Source organism: Manis javanica, chromosome 9, assembly GCF_040802235.1.
Source record: "Manis javanica isolate MJ-LG chromosome 9, MJ_LKY, whole genome shotgun sequence".
NCBI classification, from domain to species: domain Eukaryota; kingdom Metazoa; phylum Chordata; class Mammalia; order Pholidota; family Manidae; genus Manis; species Manis javanica.
This window is the reverse complement of record NC_133164.1, coordinates 51,953,163-51,970,462: the sequence shown is the minus strand read 5'-3', so window position 1 is coordinate 51,970,462 and position 17,300 is coordinate 51,953,163. Positions and strand designations below refer to the sequence as shown.

Here is a 17,300-nt window from a genome sequence, read left to right as displayed (position 1 = left end):
AATGGGACTATATCAAACTAAAAATCTTCTGCACAGCAAAAGAAAACATCAACAAAATGAAATGGCAACTAATAAATGGGAAGACATGTTTTTAAATCATATTTCTCTCTCATATGTCTAAAATATATAATGATTCCTGGCACAATTCAACAGCAAAAACACAAACAATCCAGTTAAAAAATGGGCAGAGGATCTAAACAGACATTTTTCCAAGAAAGACATACAGATAGCCAACAAACACATGAAGATGCTCCACATCACTAATCATCAGGGAAATGTAAATCAACACCACAGTGAGATAGCACCTCATACCTATTAGAATTGTTATTATCAAAAAAGACAAATTATAAATACTGGCAAGGATGTGGAAAAAGGGAACTGTCATGTGCTGTTAGTGGGAATGTAAATTGGTGTCGCTACTATGAAAATCAGTATGGAGGTTGCCAAAACAATTAAAAATAGAACTACCATGTGATCCAGCAATTCATCAAGATATGAAACAAACCAAGTGTCTACCAATGCATGAAGGGATAAAGATGTGGTGTATACACACACACACATGCGCGCACATACACACACACAATGGAATATTACTCAGTCATAAAAAAGAATGAAATCTCGCCATTTGCAACAACATGGATGGACCGGACCTTGAGGACATTATGCTAAGTGAAATAAGACAGAGAAAGACAAATACTGTATGATCTCCCTTATACATGGAATCTGAACAACAGAAACAAAAACAAGCTCATAGATAGAACAGGCTGGTGGTTGCTAGAGGTGGGAATGATGAAATGGGTGAAGGTGATCAAAAGGTATACACTTCCAGTTATAAAAGAAGTTAAGTGCTGGGGATGTAATGTACATCATGGTGACTATAGTCATTTTTGAAAATTACTAAGAGTACATCTCAGAAGTTCTCACCATAAGAAAAAATTCTGTAACTGTGTATGGTGATAGGTGTTAACTATACTTATAATGGTGATCATTTTGAAATATATGCAAATATCAGAATAAAAAAGAGAGAAATAAGAGGTAACAACCAGGAAGGAAATAGGAAATGTATGACGAAACAAGTAAACCACGGATTTGAAAAGTTAACCCTTGCTTATGAAAATCACAACTTGACTACTAAGCTTATTTATCCTTCTAAGGACACAAATTATCCAGGCATTAGTGGAGACTGATGTTATACCAGTGTCTGGCTTTCCAGATAAATATTTGGAAGTAGAGATCACTTCAGTGGAAATATATAAGGTAATGGCTACTAAATTCTAAATGTAAGGTAGCTCCTTTTCACATGATTTTTAGATTTCTAACAGTAAAGCACTAAAAAATTTTTGAAATGATGGATTACACACCATTCTTTTTAAAGTCCTAATTTGATACACCATAAAAACGAAAAGGGTCAGGTAAAATAACTAAGATGTCTATAGCTAAATGTTTAAAATGTGTCGGGTATCATGAATGGCCAACATATAAAGGGTCACTTACACTAAGCTGGTTTTCCCTTGAAAAATATCAGACACTGGAAACGTTTCACCACATTGTGTCCATTTACAAATTCTTGCCTGGAAATCCTACCATTTGTGAGATAAATGATCTTGTGACTTGAGCACAGACTCCATATAGAATGCACTATTTTTCAGTTGAATTTTATTGCTGATAAACAATTGTGTAAAGAAACAGCACTACAGGAAGTAAGCTAAGTTTGAAAAACAATTTTGGCATACCCTGCTCTTTTTTGCTCCAATACAAATGACTGTTTTAAAACTGATGAGTTAGTGTCTCTAGGCCTTTTCATCTGTTAACTATATTTCTTAAAAGTGTGGCCCTAGTTTTAGTTTTATCTCCAACATAATCCTCAGGCTGATTTTTATGTATAAATAAGTACTCGATATTAACAGTTTATAACTTTTCTAAAAGGAAAGGAAGGAAGTAAAAGAGGGCACAGGATATAATTTCATGGCTTTTTGACCATTTTGCCATTAAAAATTAAACAGATCATCAAAAATAAAAATCACACTTTTGAAACAGTCAAGTGCTTCATGCAATGAGCCTTGAGAATTGCAAAGATGCTTAATTAAACATATAATAATAGTAATAAAACAAACCAGACTATAATTACGGTCACTCAGGAATGGAAATATTAAAAGACACCTTAACTTTGTTAGGTGACAATTAAATTTCTCCAAACAAGTTATTCTCTAATAAAGCACTTTCCCTTACCTATAAAACTATTATTCTGAAACCACAGAACTTAAAAAATACACTGACGTGTAACAAAATTAAGAGATTTTTGTTCAATACCCAGTCTTTACCACATTGAATCTTTATAAGTGTTCAACAGTGGTCAAGATAAAAATTTGTAGGTATCCATATTGATATTATTTGATGCTGTTGATTTTTTAAAATCACAAATTAACATTTTTTTTGTTAAAATAGTGTTTAAATAACTGAAGAACAATTATGCTCTGAAATTATAATTAAAATTCTCAATTAATTGGGGGATTACTTATGAAAACTGTTTTTTGTCTTCTATTTTTCATTCATATATTTTATATATACAAAGCTCTAAAATAATAACTTTAGTTATTATTCAACACAAACCCAAAAGACAAATCAGTACGGCTTCATTTTATTGTGAAGAATAAGGTCAGAAAGATAAATTTAGTGATGTCTTCACACACCAGAGGCTGGATTTCTTTCTAATAAAAAGTTATTCGTTGTCACTATTGAATTAATTTTTCTCTAATACACATCTCTGTCAATTTTTAAAGCCTCTTGTAGCCTATCTCTATGGTTTAATCAAGTAAACACTTTATTCAGGTTTTTGAGGCTTCTAAAGTTTGAGAATTACTTGGGTTATAAAAAAATATCCTAAATAACCCTATTCTCACAAAAAGGCAACTTAAGTATATTTAAGTATATTCATAAAACACGGGATTTTCAAACCTCCTGCTACAGTTCTAAAAATATTGATGACAAAATGCCACAGATTTGAAAAATTTTATCAGCAGAGAAAGTGAATATTAACATATATTCCTCTAAAATATAACTTAAAAATACAATAGTTTGAGATTTAAGAAAAAGTCAAGACTTCATTACTACTAGAATAACAAGTTTATTTAAAGACTTTTAAGTTTCTTATTCTCATCAGCTAATGTAATTTTCATTTTTCTTTTAAAATGCTTAGAAAAAACAGGTGCCTTGTTAGCGCAGTAGGTAGTGTGTCAGTCTCATAAAATGCTTAGAAAAATATTTAGTCATCCCACTGTAAACCTCAATTCTTAAACAATTCAATGTATTTAGTAAGAGAGAACTCTCAAGTCAGAAATCGAAAGAATATTAGAGTATCTCAGCCCTGTTATCATTTTTAGCATTTTGGGATTAGAGACTAGAAGGCAATCGTAAAAAGACCTTCAAAATAACACCACATAACGTTCCAGACCTGATGGAAGTAACTCAGAGCTACAGGAACCCTTTGAAACTACTGAAGTCGTAAGGGCCAATTACATATTTTTGTGTGATCATTCTTAAATCTAAAAAAAAAAAAAAGTTTAACTACTCCTCCAAATGTTTGTTTTTATGAATTTTAATGCATCAGGCCTTGGTGCAACCTATGATTATTCACTTGATAGATTTGTCACAGAACAATTACAAAGTTCTATAATTTATTTGGCTAGAAAACTAGTTTTAGTCTATGTATCTGCCCATTTAATTTTCATGGTGTTCTGTGAGATGTGACTAGTATCCCATTTTACAGATGAGGAAACAAAAGTCTCAAAAGAGTTCAACTACTTTTCTTGGTCACAGCGTGTAATGCCAGAAGTGGACCTGGAACCACGATGGTTAACGTGCAGAACTCTAGTCGTAACCACTATGCTGCATCACAGTAAATTGCTGAAATAATGATATATCGCAGATTTTATAATTCAAAATGAACTAAAACCATAACTCTATTACTATTTTATTATTTAATTATAATAAAGTTATATTAAAAATTTTTGAGAATTTTTTTGTATTAGAGAAAAAAGGTAGTATTAGTATTATATTTGGTTCAAAAAATAGTCCATATTGGTGTGATCATGGAGGTATAAAATTAAATCTAAAGAAGTTATGAGTTTTCTTGTGGTAATTATTAGTGTTATCTCCTTTTAATGGTCACTCTTTTGTTTACTAATAAACCCACAAATTCTATAATGAAAACAATAGCATAGGTCTTATAGAAAACTTCAATAAATTAAAAAGCATGCCATCCATCTAAATATAAATGAAATAAAACATTCACAACATTGAAATATAAGTAGCAATCAGAAATTCTGCCCAAGAGTATATTCTTTCCTCACAGAAAGTCTTGCTCTCCATAATCAGTCAGAACAGAAAAAGAATACTAGAAAACTAAAATACACACTAAAGATTTTCTTTTTCAACAGTAGTTTCTAGTTCCTCTGGTGTGAAATGCTACATTTTGATTTGTACAACCTTTCAAATAATGTATTAGCTTTTCCTCAGCAAAACTGTTTCCCAAGTTAGTGCAGAGCTCCACTTAGAGCTCCAGCTGAGATGTTCCCAGCTACAGCTTCCACACAGGTGCAGTGTTTCCTGTGAGGATGCTCCTCTGTTCACTTCCCAGCAGTACCCGCGGCCGTGTATTCAGAGTGGGGTCAGTGTGGAGGGAGCTACAGTACCTTCACAGGACAGGCCATGGGAGGTGACTCCAGAAAGACTCTCTCTGCACACGTTACAGAAAGTGGGTCGGGCATGGGAGCAGGCGTACCAGTTATGCATCCCTGAGAAATGTTCCACATTAAACTGGGCCACCTAGAAATGACACATTAGCACAGATTGGCCAAACAAAGCAGCAAGACTACAATGTTTAACATTTGGAATGCATTCAGTTAAGGATTAAAATTACAAATCTGTAACTTAAAATGAAAATTTTGATTAAAAACTTCAATTTTGCTTTAAGTAAAAAAAAAAATCTTAGTATCAGGTTTAAACAAGTTGCTGAACAAATCTGCACATATATATATTTTTTTTAATGCAGAAGATAGCCTTAGCTCTTCGGTTAACATTTATTCCCTACAAACATGAGGCAACAGCAGAGATACTACTTTACCTCGTAAGGTTCTCTGGTCTGTACAGACTTCAGTGAACTGATCCAATCCTCCATCTCCTTTCTGTTCTCAGCACACAGCATCAGTCTTCTGAATGGAGTGATTATCTGAGAGGGATAATTCAATCTAATGATTGTTTATAACCCACAAGAATGATGACTGCAAAACCTGACAATCTAACAAAGTAATTTCATTTCTAATCTCTGAGTGTTTATCTCCTTGATAAGAAAGATTCTCTGTAACATGAATGAATTTAGTTCCGGGACTATGATACAATGTGGTCTAGAAACAAAAAATTCTAAGGAGCTTTTTCTTGTCTTTGATCTCACTGTTAGGTACTTAACAGGATTGCCAGCCTTTATCAAAGGCTATGAACCCAAACAATGTATTCTTATCTCATGGAATACATCTTGAAAACTGATTTTAAATTTACTTGAAAATAATTCATAGTAAGCTTAGAATTAATACATAGCTTTCAATATGGAAAATTGTAAAGAAAACTGCTAACCAAAGGAATGCAATACTCAATGACTGCATAATTGGTTTGCAATGGTATCAAGAATATTGTTATTAAATAATATTGGGCTTACATATCTTTCCCGTTGTCTATTTTAATATGATTTACATGATGGATTTTTTTCCCCACAGAGTAGAGCTTCACTGTATTACTCTTTAGGGAGAGCAGAGAAAAAGAATTGCATTTAAGTTCTTTAGCTGGCTTAAAGGGGAAAAAATAATTGTGACTCACCCTTTTTTCGTATCACCAAAGAACACAAATTAATTATATTAAGAATCTTACAGCAAGTTGAGTGAAAACTTCATGTTGTTTTAGTACCAAAAGTACTTCAAAGTAAGACTCTGAAATGACTTGAAAGAAGCCCCTATTTATGTGTGAATACAATATTCTGGTTGTAACCTTGAAGTATGCTAAATCCTAAGCATTTACTGCAAAGAAGGAACCATTTACTTCATACGGAAGAGCAAAATACTACATTCCTACATACCATTTCCAAATAATGAATTATATACTTTATACAGCACATAAATTTCCTCAAGTTTAAAAGCCATCTGATCCAGTGACATTCTACATATTTCATTATAGAGATTTTCAAAGTCATGGAAAGGCAATAGTCATCTAAAACAAAACAAAGAAACCTGTCCCAAAAGGAGTAAACTGGCAAGCCTCAATCACTGCTGTTCATTTTAGAAAGTAAGTTCATTATTCAAAACTACAGAGATCAGCCTGGTCTTAGCTACTCACCAGTCAATGCCTCCTCTTCTGTCATGAGTTTAGGCTACACAACCTTCCTTAAAGCAAGACTCCTTTAATAGATCTGACAGGCACTCACCCTTAAATACAGCCAGCCAGAAATCACATGGGAGAGGAACACCAATGGTTCAGATTTGGGTATTTTGTTAATTGCACATGAAATTGAACAGAACCTCACTTGTGCATTTTCTTCTGTTTTCCACTACCCTAGATAAAGCTTATTAGCAGTAGGTTCTTCTCTTCCTGAATAAATAGTTAATGAAAATAGCAATGCCTTCCCCATTACTTAAGAGCCAAATGGATGCTTATTGCTTCACAATGTTTTCTTAGGACAGCTCGTCAAATGCAGCAGAGAGACACCATTAAATCGTAATACACTCCTGCCAACTGGCACGGCACTCCAGAAATCTCCAAGTTTCATTGTCTGAATAAAGCTGGTACTTTTTCATTGTCTGAATAAATCTGATATTTATTATGAATAAATATCACCTCTACCATTTTATTTTTTTATTTTTTTGCTATATGATGTAACTCTAAGGATTTCCTCTCTTTCATTATGATCTTATAGTGAGACAAGTATTATTCAATAAATAAATCATGCTTGCTATTTTATTATTTGAAAAATGACCAAAATCAAATCTTTATTTTCATAACCATATAAATGTGATCCAAATGTGTCCACCAATGATTTTTCAAAAAGAAATATGCTATAAATAAGCAAACTACTTCTGCTTACTGATATGTGTATGGATTCCTAGATGTCTTGTTGGGCTTAGTTACAGACCCCTCACAGCCATGCATTTGTAGTAGGAAGTGTAGCATGATGATAAGCCATTTTAGCTTTTGCACATACATGTTGCATTTCTGGCTGATGCAAAAAGATGTGCAGCATTACACTGTGCAGCTGGGCTGCACCCACCCCTTTAAATGGCATCAGTATCAATGCTGTCATCCTTGTCTGACTTCACAGTTTCAACTTTTGGTACACTAGCAGCCTTCGATAGACCACCTCAATATTCTCATCTTCATCATCTTCCCCACCAGAGGGCTCCTCCTCTGCCTCCTTCAACCATTATATAAATGGTTTTGCTGTGACACGAACCTCCTAGGCAGGTTCTTCCTAGACGTATTTCTTCGAGGCCTTTTCTGACCAGTGATGATGACCTCTCCTGGAAGGTCTGCATCATACTCTCCTTCAAGACATGTGCACTCCTGGGGATGCACTGCCCTTGGCGCCCTGCTTCCACACGCTCCAAACCGTGCAGAAAACACCACCGAGGTTTTTGGTTGTTGTGACAAAATCGCCGGACATGGAGCCTGCATTTTTTAATTTGTTCTCTAATCTTACTAAAAAGAACTTCTGTCAAACAAGAGGGCCCAAGGCCTTTACATCTAGCCTTTCTGCTTCAGCAACAATTTGTCAGATGAGTCAATAATACTGTCTTTTCCTTTTATTTACAAAAACAAAACAGGTTATTGGCCCACTCTTCAACAGTCTTCTCCAAATCGCTGAGTGTCACCTTTGTCTGGTCACTGATGTCACCCATTCTGCACCTCTGGGCTTCTTCAGCTGTGTCCTCCCCCACCCCGGTCCCCCTCCTCTTCTCCCACAGCAGGCGGAAGAGAGCTGACTTCACCTGCTGCTGCTGGTGGTCGTGGTGGTCTCTCACTGCTGGACAGGGAACCGTTTTCCTTGTCTTTGCCCTTTATTTTTCTCTTCCTTTTCTTTCTTTCTTGCACCACTATCACTATTCTCAGGTAGGTTTTTGAGAATGAATGTTTAGAGTTTATGATGTGGGTGCAGCCTACTCCATAGCCACAAGCTTTAACAAGAAGTACCTACTGTTTGCTTCAGGATTCTCACTCAGGTCAGAGAACAAATTTTTAATGAATCCATCCAGCAGGTCTTGTATACACTGGAGGCTGATTAAGTGCCTTTGCAACATCAACCACGTTGACTAGAACTGTCTTAATTCCATTTTCTTTGCCCACAACCTTGGCAATCAGACAAGGCATCTTGTAGCGATAGAACTGGTCAGACGCACTGTGGTGACACTGGCTTATTAGTGGCTTTATCAATGAGATGAAAAGATCTTCGATTGCAACTTTTTGCTATCTTCTATCTGGAAAAGGTTTGACATAACTGCAAGAGTTCTCGGTCTCTGACATGAAAAACATTTTCGCCACTCAGGCTGTCAGCTTCTTGCTTGTATGCTATGTTTTCCCAGTACAAGTACCAATGGCTGCTCCACAGCTCTTCGCTCCTGTCCCCAGAGCACAGAGTCGGGTCCTCTAGGGCTTAAAAGGCTGACCAGATACCCAGTCGGGGCGCGGAGCTCCCAGGCTCAGCACGGTGAGGCTTTCCAGACGTCCGCGGCAGGGGGCCAGGGGGGAGCAGCCGGGCAGAGCCGAACGCAGCAGCCCCACCTTGTGCACGGCCCCCACCTCCGCCGGCCTGGGCGCTATTTTATTCTTCAACTGTGTTTTTTTGTGAATTCTACGTAAAGCAGGATGTCTGATGGTTTTAACTATTGTTTATGCTTTTATATATTTTAAAAGTCATTGTGAATTTTTTTTAAAGGGAGAGAAAAGGATACATAGCTTCTAATTTTTCTTGTGGCCTTTGGAACTACATAAATGCCTCAATTCTAAAGGATTTCAACAACATAAATCATGCATGCACCTTGTATGCTGATGAAGTAAAATACACATTTGCAATTTCTCCTTTTTCATAAAATGTGCTTAAAAATGGACAATGATAAGCAAGTAAAGGTTATAACTCATTCTTAAAATGAGACGTTTTCAAAAACCAAGAAATCATAAATTATTTTGATTTACAGCCCTTGTGATTTCATCTACTGATTATAATCTTAAATTATAAGAAGTCGGTATGGAAAAGATAATCTTTCCTAAATCATGCAATGCAGAGATGTCTGGCTTTGTGTTCACAGCTAAAACCAGCTCAGCGAGCAGCCAGAGTTGTCTGGGCCTAACTAAACACAAGGCTGGCTCACCAAGCAAATCTAACATCTCCCAGAGTGGCCCCTTCCCTTCTGGGGTTACCTCTTACCAGGTCCCCAGTGCTCTGAGTCCCCTCCCCACCTTTCAATTAAATCCTTTCTCATCCTCAGCCTTTGTACATAAGAATGTGCCAGTCACGAGTCAGGTTTTCATCACACTACAGTAGTTTCTGATCCAAATCTTTATTAGGAAAATATCTGGGGAGCAGTGAACTGAGAATTCCTGGGTTCTTACTCTGAACGTGTATCAGACTCAGCCTTTTTATTATGACAGTGAGTAGGGTGGGGAGATGGAAGGAAAGAGGAGGGGAGGGGAGGCGGAAGACCGGCTGAGCCTGCTGGGGGCCACAGCCAGGAAGTTTCTGGAACTAGCAGACTTGGTCCCTTTCTTGAAGGAGCTGCAGTGCATCTATCCTAAGGTGTCTCCTAGCTCCTGTACTTCTCTCAACACCCCCTTCCCCTCTCTTGCCACTAACCCACAGTCCCCAAGTATTCATTCATTCAAGAACATCTGAACTTACTTCGGTAATTACTTTTTTACAAGTTATAACCACCACTCCCACCTCAGATCCTGGAACACATCTGTCTGTCATCCACCCCGGCATTTACTGAGCATGTACTGCGTGCCAGAGCCCAGGGAGTCAAACCAAATGGGCTTTGCCTTAATATCCTAGAAGGGAGACAAGGAAGTAATCCAAGGAGTGCTTATCTGAAAAAGTGCTGTATGAGATGGAGTGCCAAGGAGAGACATCTGAGGTAATTTCCTAAATGCTGCTGGGGATGACATACAAATCTCTGTTAATGGAGTTACCGCTCCACTTTCTGAGGATTACTGGCCTATAAGTGTTAACCCAAGAACACTAGTGTGTACGTATAAGAATCAGGAATTTCACAACTGGGTAGGGTAAATCATGTAAATACAAGAAACAAATATAAGACAATCTGCTATTAAATATACAACATTCTATATAAGAGTAACATTATAGTTAAGATGTTAAAAACTAAACATGCTCAGGGAAAAAAAGAAATACCATACTGGTCACCTTTCGGTGAAGAGATTACAGATCATTTTAATTTTTTGGTTTGTCTGTAGTTTCTAAAGTCAATACATAGTACTTCTGCAATAACATAATTTAATTTTTTTACTAACAGAGGGATGGGGAATTAGCATTGAACCTCACACTGGATTATTCCAAAGTAGTTCTCAAACTTTGCTGCACATTTGAATCACGGGGAAGATTTTTAAAAATCCCAATTTTCAGGCAACACTCCAAACCAATTAACTCAGAACAGGTCAGAGTGGGACCCAGTCACCAGTTTTAACTCCTAGGTGATTCAAAAGTGCAGCCAAGTCAGAGAACCAGGGTTCCAAAGGTATTTCATTGTTTCCCACTGTACTGTTAGAACTTAAAAAGTGATAAAAATTTCTACAAAGAATTACATGCCCTGAATTACAGGGCATTGCTAATCTGCAAATTCCCAGCTGGAAATCACTAATGCAACAGCAGAGGGATTCAGGGCCTAAACTCTGGAGTCAGACCCTCTCAGAATGAATACCAGCAGCAGCCTTTGCTACTCGTGTGGCTGTGAATGTGTTTCCCCTGCTGTCTGAGCCTCGGGAACCTCAGTCTCCAATCTGCTGCACAAGGACAGCAGTCCCTTAGGGCCGGGCAGAGTGGTGAGGATGGGTGAGACGGCCCAGCTAGAGCACCCAGTGCAGCATCTGCTCCAGAAGCCAAGCTCAGTAAACACCAGCATCACAACTCCTCTTAGCACTGACAGAACTTATGTACACATTTACAGGTTTCTTCTATAATGTATGTATTTCTTGAGGAAGTGCAGTTCACAACCACAAGTAACATGAGCTTAAGTAAAAAATGGAGGCAGTTTTGCCAACAAAACAGTCCCTGATCAGCAAACCACCAAAATAGGAAGAATGATGATGACCTACTCCTTAGAAGATTATGAAAATAGCAACAAACAAATTAGGTAAAAATTGTCCCACTTTAATTGCACTGCGTCTACCCTTACCCACAGCAGGAATATAAGCCGGCAAAAGGCTTAGCAAGGTTAACCCCTTGCAGCACTGAAGGAGTTCAGAGCGCTATCCCTAGTAGGTATTGCTCCTAATTATTCAAGACAGAGGGTTACTTGTAACTCACATTTTTGATTGTGCAATGAAGGAAACTCTGCAACCTTTTGTGGTAACTTTAAATGTCCAACAACTTTTTTTTGTTAGGAAATTCTTATTTCTAACCTAACATTCTTTGCAGCAAACTGATCACATCTGCCCAATTGCAGTACTTATATCTTCAGTGATTATTCCTGAACCGCCCTGAATGAACTAAAAATTCACTTGCAGTGAGAAGCCTTTCTTGGGAACAGAACAAACAGAAAGCTTAATTGTGCTATAACAGGTTTTTAGTGTCTGTATTTTTTATAACTAGGGGGATATAATCTGTCTTTTGTCAAGATGATTCAGGTATAAATCCTTTTCATACTAGGTTTGCTGTACCAGACAGAAGCTGCCAACTGCTCAGTCTTATATACCTCTTCCATCCTTCCTCATAAAATATATCCAACTCTTCAATCACGTATGTTGCTTTTTTTTCAGTATTCTGTTATGGAATGAAATAATTCACTTTGGCAACTTGAATGTGCCAAGCTGCAATATATCATGCATCTTAAGTAACTATTTTGAGAGTACAGATTTCATAGAGTAAACTAGGAACTGCGCCATCCAAGAGCACAGGTCCGCAACTGTGTGTGCACACCTGAACCAACCCAAGAGTTTTTCCAGAACATCTAACCATGCTCCAAACCAGACTAGGTGCATCAAAATCTTACTTGGGGGAAAGGTGTGGATAGTTTCAGATGTAATCTGTAGTATGATTACAGGTGATTCTGATGCACATCCCTGTTTATCAACCACGAAGAGTGGTAGAAGCACCTAACTTTCCCATCAGTCAAGGCAAGATCTGGTCTAAATAATGTAGGGAAAGTGCTCTTAATCTTTATGGTTCCCTATCTCCCTTTTCTGCACCCTGCTGCTCCCAAATGAGCTCCACTGTCCTCATCTGCCGCTACTCGCACTCCTTCGTGGGGGTGGGGAGAACCAGTCTGCAATAGCCCACCACCTACAGCACCCCACGGGATCATGGAGGGTACAAAACAATGCCTTCGGATGTTTTTGTTGGGCCGTTCTGTTTGAGCACTTGAGCGCTGTGCTGTCAGACAGCGATCACAGCAGCAACTTAAAATCCATCCCGTCAGACAGGCACTTAACTTTGCTTATCACAGTGCATGCAGCCTAAACCTATTTCTTCAGTTGGTCACCTCATACATGTTCATTACCAAGGGGCCCCCCAGAGGCATTTGGGTCTGCAAGTCCTGCAGAGACTCTCTGACTCCTGTGCCTTCTGGGGTCAGAACTTTCCTATTTTCTTAACCAGTTGCTTCAAGCCCCATCTGTTTTCTAAAATGAAAACTACTGACCTAAAAAGTAATTTTTTCTGAGATGTTAATAGACAATAAGAGTTTAATGCATATTTTCCCCCCAGGGTGTTTGATTTTAATAGAAGACTAGGAAAAGTATAATGTCAAACAAATGTATTTCTGGCACGAAGACCAAGAATATGTCGCAGGTATTTTCAACACACAGTAAAATTTAAATCAATAAAGTAACAGAAATTTAGATGACGAGGAGACATTATCATCCTGATGCAAGACCATAAACATCTGCCTTCCGGCTGTAAACACTGTGGCATCTGCACCAAGTGCTTATAAAGAAAGAGAGTAGTTCCATGAGATCTTGAAACACAAACTTCACAGTATCTAAACGGATGTAAAATAACTTAGATATACTGGACTAAAGGTCAGACTGAGGTTGACAGGTAATATATATACATGCAAGAATCTCATTATTCTCTACAGCTGGGATTTATAAAGAAATGCTGCATTGCAGGCAGCACAATATGTAAATATGACCGTACATCATATTACTTGGTGGCTAAACTAATAAAGTCTTAGGTGTTTCCTTTCTAAAATCTAAAATGATATAAAAATCTCTTCAGATGTCTAGAACCATGTTTTGATTTATACACAAACACAAATACACACTGTCCACTGAGAGTCAAAGAGGACTGTGAAAGTCATTCCTCCCTTTTGGTTTTGGCTGACTGATCCTCTCTCTAACCGATGAGTCATTTTAGCTGAATAACAACTTACTGATCTTAGCAGGCATTCCTGTAATATAGACTAGGAAAAATCAAACATCCCCACAGGCTCTCAAAATAAAAAGGGAGGCATTAGTCATGAGCATGAGGAAGTCTGTCCTAGTGCTGCTTATTTTCCCATCTAAGAAGTTATATATCATCTGTGGATATAATATTTATTTCAAAAATCAAACTATGAATCAAGTAATTACCTATACATTGACATAAATGACAGAATTCTGTAGCATATATATAAAACATTTTGACAAGATTCCACTAAAAATTGCAATTATGAAAAAATTCTAATGGAGTTTTTAAATATATAGAACAATTGTTCTGAGAAATCTACTAACTTTAACGAGGGAAAAAACCTCTGGATGAGAGCAGAGCCTTTCTGCCAAAAGCATGTCTGTCTTCTTACCTACAGGAACACATGACTCGATTCTTCAATCATCTATGTAAATTAAGTATGGAGTTAATTTTGTTAAAATACACTAAAAAGAAAAAACACAGAAGCTAAATTGAGTTGTCTACAATTAGTCCATACACTTCTTATACAAGGAATTAAAAAAAAAGGTAACAATACTGTGATAGCAAAAAAAAAAAAAAAAAAGGATGATTCCTTCACTGAAATACTGAACTGAGTAACTATGGCCAATTCAGTAAATCTTTCTCTTTTGCAGCTTCTGCACATCCAGGCTTGTTTGAAAAAAAGATGGATAAGAGAAAGAGTTCAAACCTAGCAGCCATATTTTTAGGGATGCCTACTGAAGAAGGAGGGGTCAAGTACAATAATGGGAAAGATTTACTTTAAAATACTTCAGATAAAATAAGGAAAAGAGAGCAGACGAAGCAAGTGTGGCAAACATCTAAATAGTAGGAGTTGGACAGTGGAAATGTGGGGGTTCACAATGGTTATCCTGAGTTTGTACATATTTGAAATTTTTAACAGCTAAAAAATAATGTACCCAAGCACTTGAGAACCCCTAAGCAAAGCTCTTCAAGGATCTAAGAAGGTGAGGGATCTGGCTGTTTTAGCCTCCTTTTATGCATACAGACCCTCTTCAACCCCTGGACCTGAACTCAGCTTGCAGGCCACACCTACCAGGACTGGGTCTGACATTCTTCCTCCCTGTGCTGTATCAAACTCAGGTTAGGTGAGTAATGTTTTCCTCCTCAAGTGCTCCAAAACGTTTACAAAGCTAATAAAGTAAGATTTCTGTATTAGTTGAGATTGAGTGGGATGGACGGAGCTGAAGACCGCCATGAAAATCTTACTTGACCAATTCTTGAGCTTCGGTGACTCTGCTTAAGATTAGGTCACTTGGTCATAAAACCTACTTTTTGACTAAGGAATCAAGGCTTCATAACAATGTCATTTTCAGTGTCATTCTGATTTTCCTCTATAACCTAATGTTGAATTTTTTTATTGCCTGAGGGTATCAAATATAAATAAAATATAAATTCTGATACTTCCACAAAAAAAGAAACACAGATTTCAATGCTATCAGTATCAATCTTCTTACTATACACACAGTATTTCCAAAGGATCTCATGAAAGCACATTTTCCCCCTTAGTTTTTATATTTAAAAATCCAAAATACTCTAAGGCTAAACTTTTATTGAAAAGCATTTAATAAAATATGAACACAATAAAACAGAGACATGTAAAATGGCAGAATACAAACATTTTTCAAATGAGCAACTAAATTCAATATTACATAACTTATATACTCTTAGAATAGTTTACACAAAACTATAAAAAAAGCAGTCTATTTAACATCTGTCTGGGACTATCTTGTCTTTAAGGTTTTGCTATGAAGTAATGGTAACTTCCTAGAAGCCTCTGGTTCACCACAGAACCAAAGGTGGAAGGATATAGTGAAACCACAGAAGGTAAAGACAGTCCCTGGGTAGGCTTTGCTCCCTTGCCCTGCTCTCCCTGCAAAAGAGACATGGCAGAGGCCTCAGGGAGTCTACCAAGAAAGAATGTCAGTGTTACTTTTTGGGGTATCCTATTGTATCATTTATATAGATGAATTCCATGTATAATAATAAACTACTGTTTCTTTGAAGAATGCTGTCTCATAAAGAAAGTCTGGACCCATATCAGTATTAAAAGTCTCTTAGAACTCCAGCAAACTATAATTATTAAGGTTTAGTCAATCCCTATTGTATCAGTTTCCTAGTGCTACTGTAACAAATTATTCCCTTAGAGAGTAGTGGCGGTCAGAAGTGTAAAATCAAAGGGTGTAAAGGGATGCATTCCTTCTGGAGGCTGGAGGGGAGAATCTATTTCCTTGCTTTTTTATCTTCTAGGGGCTGCCTGCATTCCTGACTCATGGTCCCTTCTTTGTATCATTGTAACCTTCTGCTTCCATGGTCCCATCTTCCCTGACTCTGATTCTGCTTGCCTTCCTCTTTTGTGAACCTCTGTGATTACACTGAGCTCACTCCAATAATCCAGGATAATCTCAGGATCCATAACATCATCACAATCACAAAGTCCCCTTTGCTACATAAAGTAACATTCACAGGTTCCAGGGATTAGAACATAAACATCTTGGGCTTCACTATCCAGCCTACCATACCCACAACATAAATATACTACATAATTATAACTTTTGATATTGTAATACTGAACTGGTAAATCAATGACACTTGTAATCTACTTTCTTACTATATTCATAATTTCAATTAGTATCCATGGGTACAACCAACATTTCTTTAAAGAAATTAATAAACAAGTCCATTAAATAGGACACTTAAGGGCTCTGTTGATAAATAAGCAGAATGATTACTCCTGTATCATCATACATTTTCAAAGTGTTTTGCTGTCTATATGGTCACATGTTATCTCATTTAATTTTCCATATAACTGGCCCATATGATAGGTAAAAAGAAATGTAACTTGTTTAAAATTGCCCACTTGGTAAGTAGAAGAATGAGAATGTAGTCAGATCTTCTGGCTTCAAATCACAACCACTTTAGAGCCCAGATAAAACCAACCATATATGGTCAATTAATATATGATAAAGGAGCTATAGACATACAACGTGGAAATGACATCCTCTTCAACAACTGGTGTTGGCAAAATTGGGTAGCTACATGTAAGAGAATGAAACTGGATTACTGTCTAACCCCATATACAAAAGTAAACTCAAAATGGATCAAAGACACGAATGTAAGTCATAAAACCATAAAACTCTTAGAAGACAACATAGGTAAAAATCTCCTGAATATAAACATGAGCAACTTCTTCCTGAATGAATGTCCTCGAGCAAGGGATACAAAAGCAAAAATGAACACATGGGACCACATCAAACTAAAAAGCTTCTATACAGCAAAGGACACCATCAACAGAACAAAAAGGCATCCTACAGTATAGGAGAATGTACTTGTAAAAGACATATCTGACAAGGGGTTAACATCCAAAATGTATAAAGAACTCACATGCCTCAACACCCAAAAAGGATATGAAGAGACAATTCTCCAAAGAAGAAATTCAAATGGCCAATAGACACATGAAAAGATGCTCCACATCACTAATCATCAGGGAAATGCAAATTAAAACCACAATGAGATATCACCTCACACCAGTAAGGATGGCCAACATCGATAAGACTAAGAACAACAAATGCTGGCAAGGATGCAGAGAAAGGGGAACCCTCCTACA

The 17,300-nt window shown here is 37.1% G+C and overlaps 1 protein-coding gene and 1 pseudogene across 4 annotated transcripts in view; both read right to left on the bottom strand.

The window, feature by feature from the left end:
- The window catches only part of DGKH (diacylglycerol kinase eta), a 199,297-nt gene that overhangs the window by 88,519 nt on the left and 93,478 nt on the right, over positions 1–17,300 (bottom strand). For 3 of the 4 annotated variants that reach the window (XM_073212570.1, XM_073212571.1, XM_073212573.1), the window contains exons 5-6: positions 5,123–5,227; positions 4,692–4,824 (exon numbers count right to left, since the gene is read on the bottom strand). In XM_073212570.1, coding sequence (XP_073068671.1) covers positions 4,692–4,824; positions 5,123–5,227 — 238 coding nt within the window. Of the gene's footprint in view, positions 1–4,691; positions 4,825–5,122; positions 5,228–6,381; positions 6,436–17,300 lie in introns of those variants that run through there. The other variant, XM_073212574.1, reaches the window with a different exon arrangement.
- On the bottom strand, positions 7,306–8,406 carry LOC108383408 (eukaryotic translation initiation factor 5 pseudogene; annotated as a pseudogene).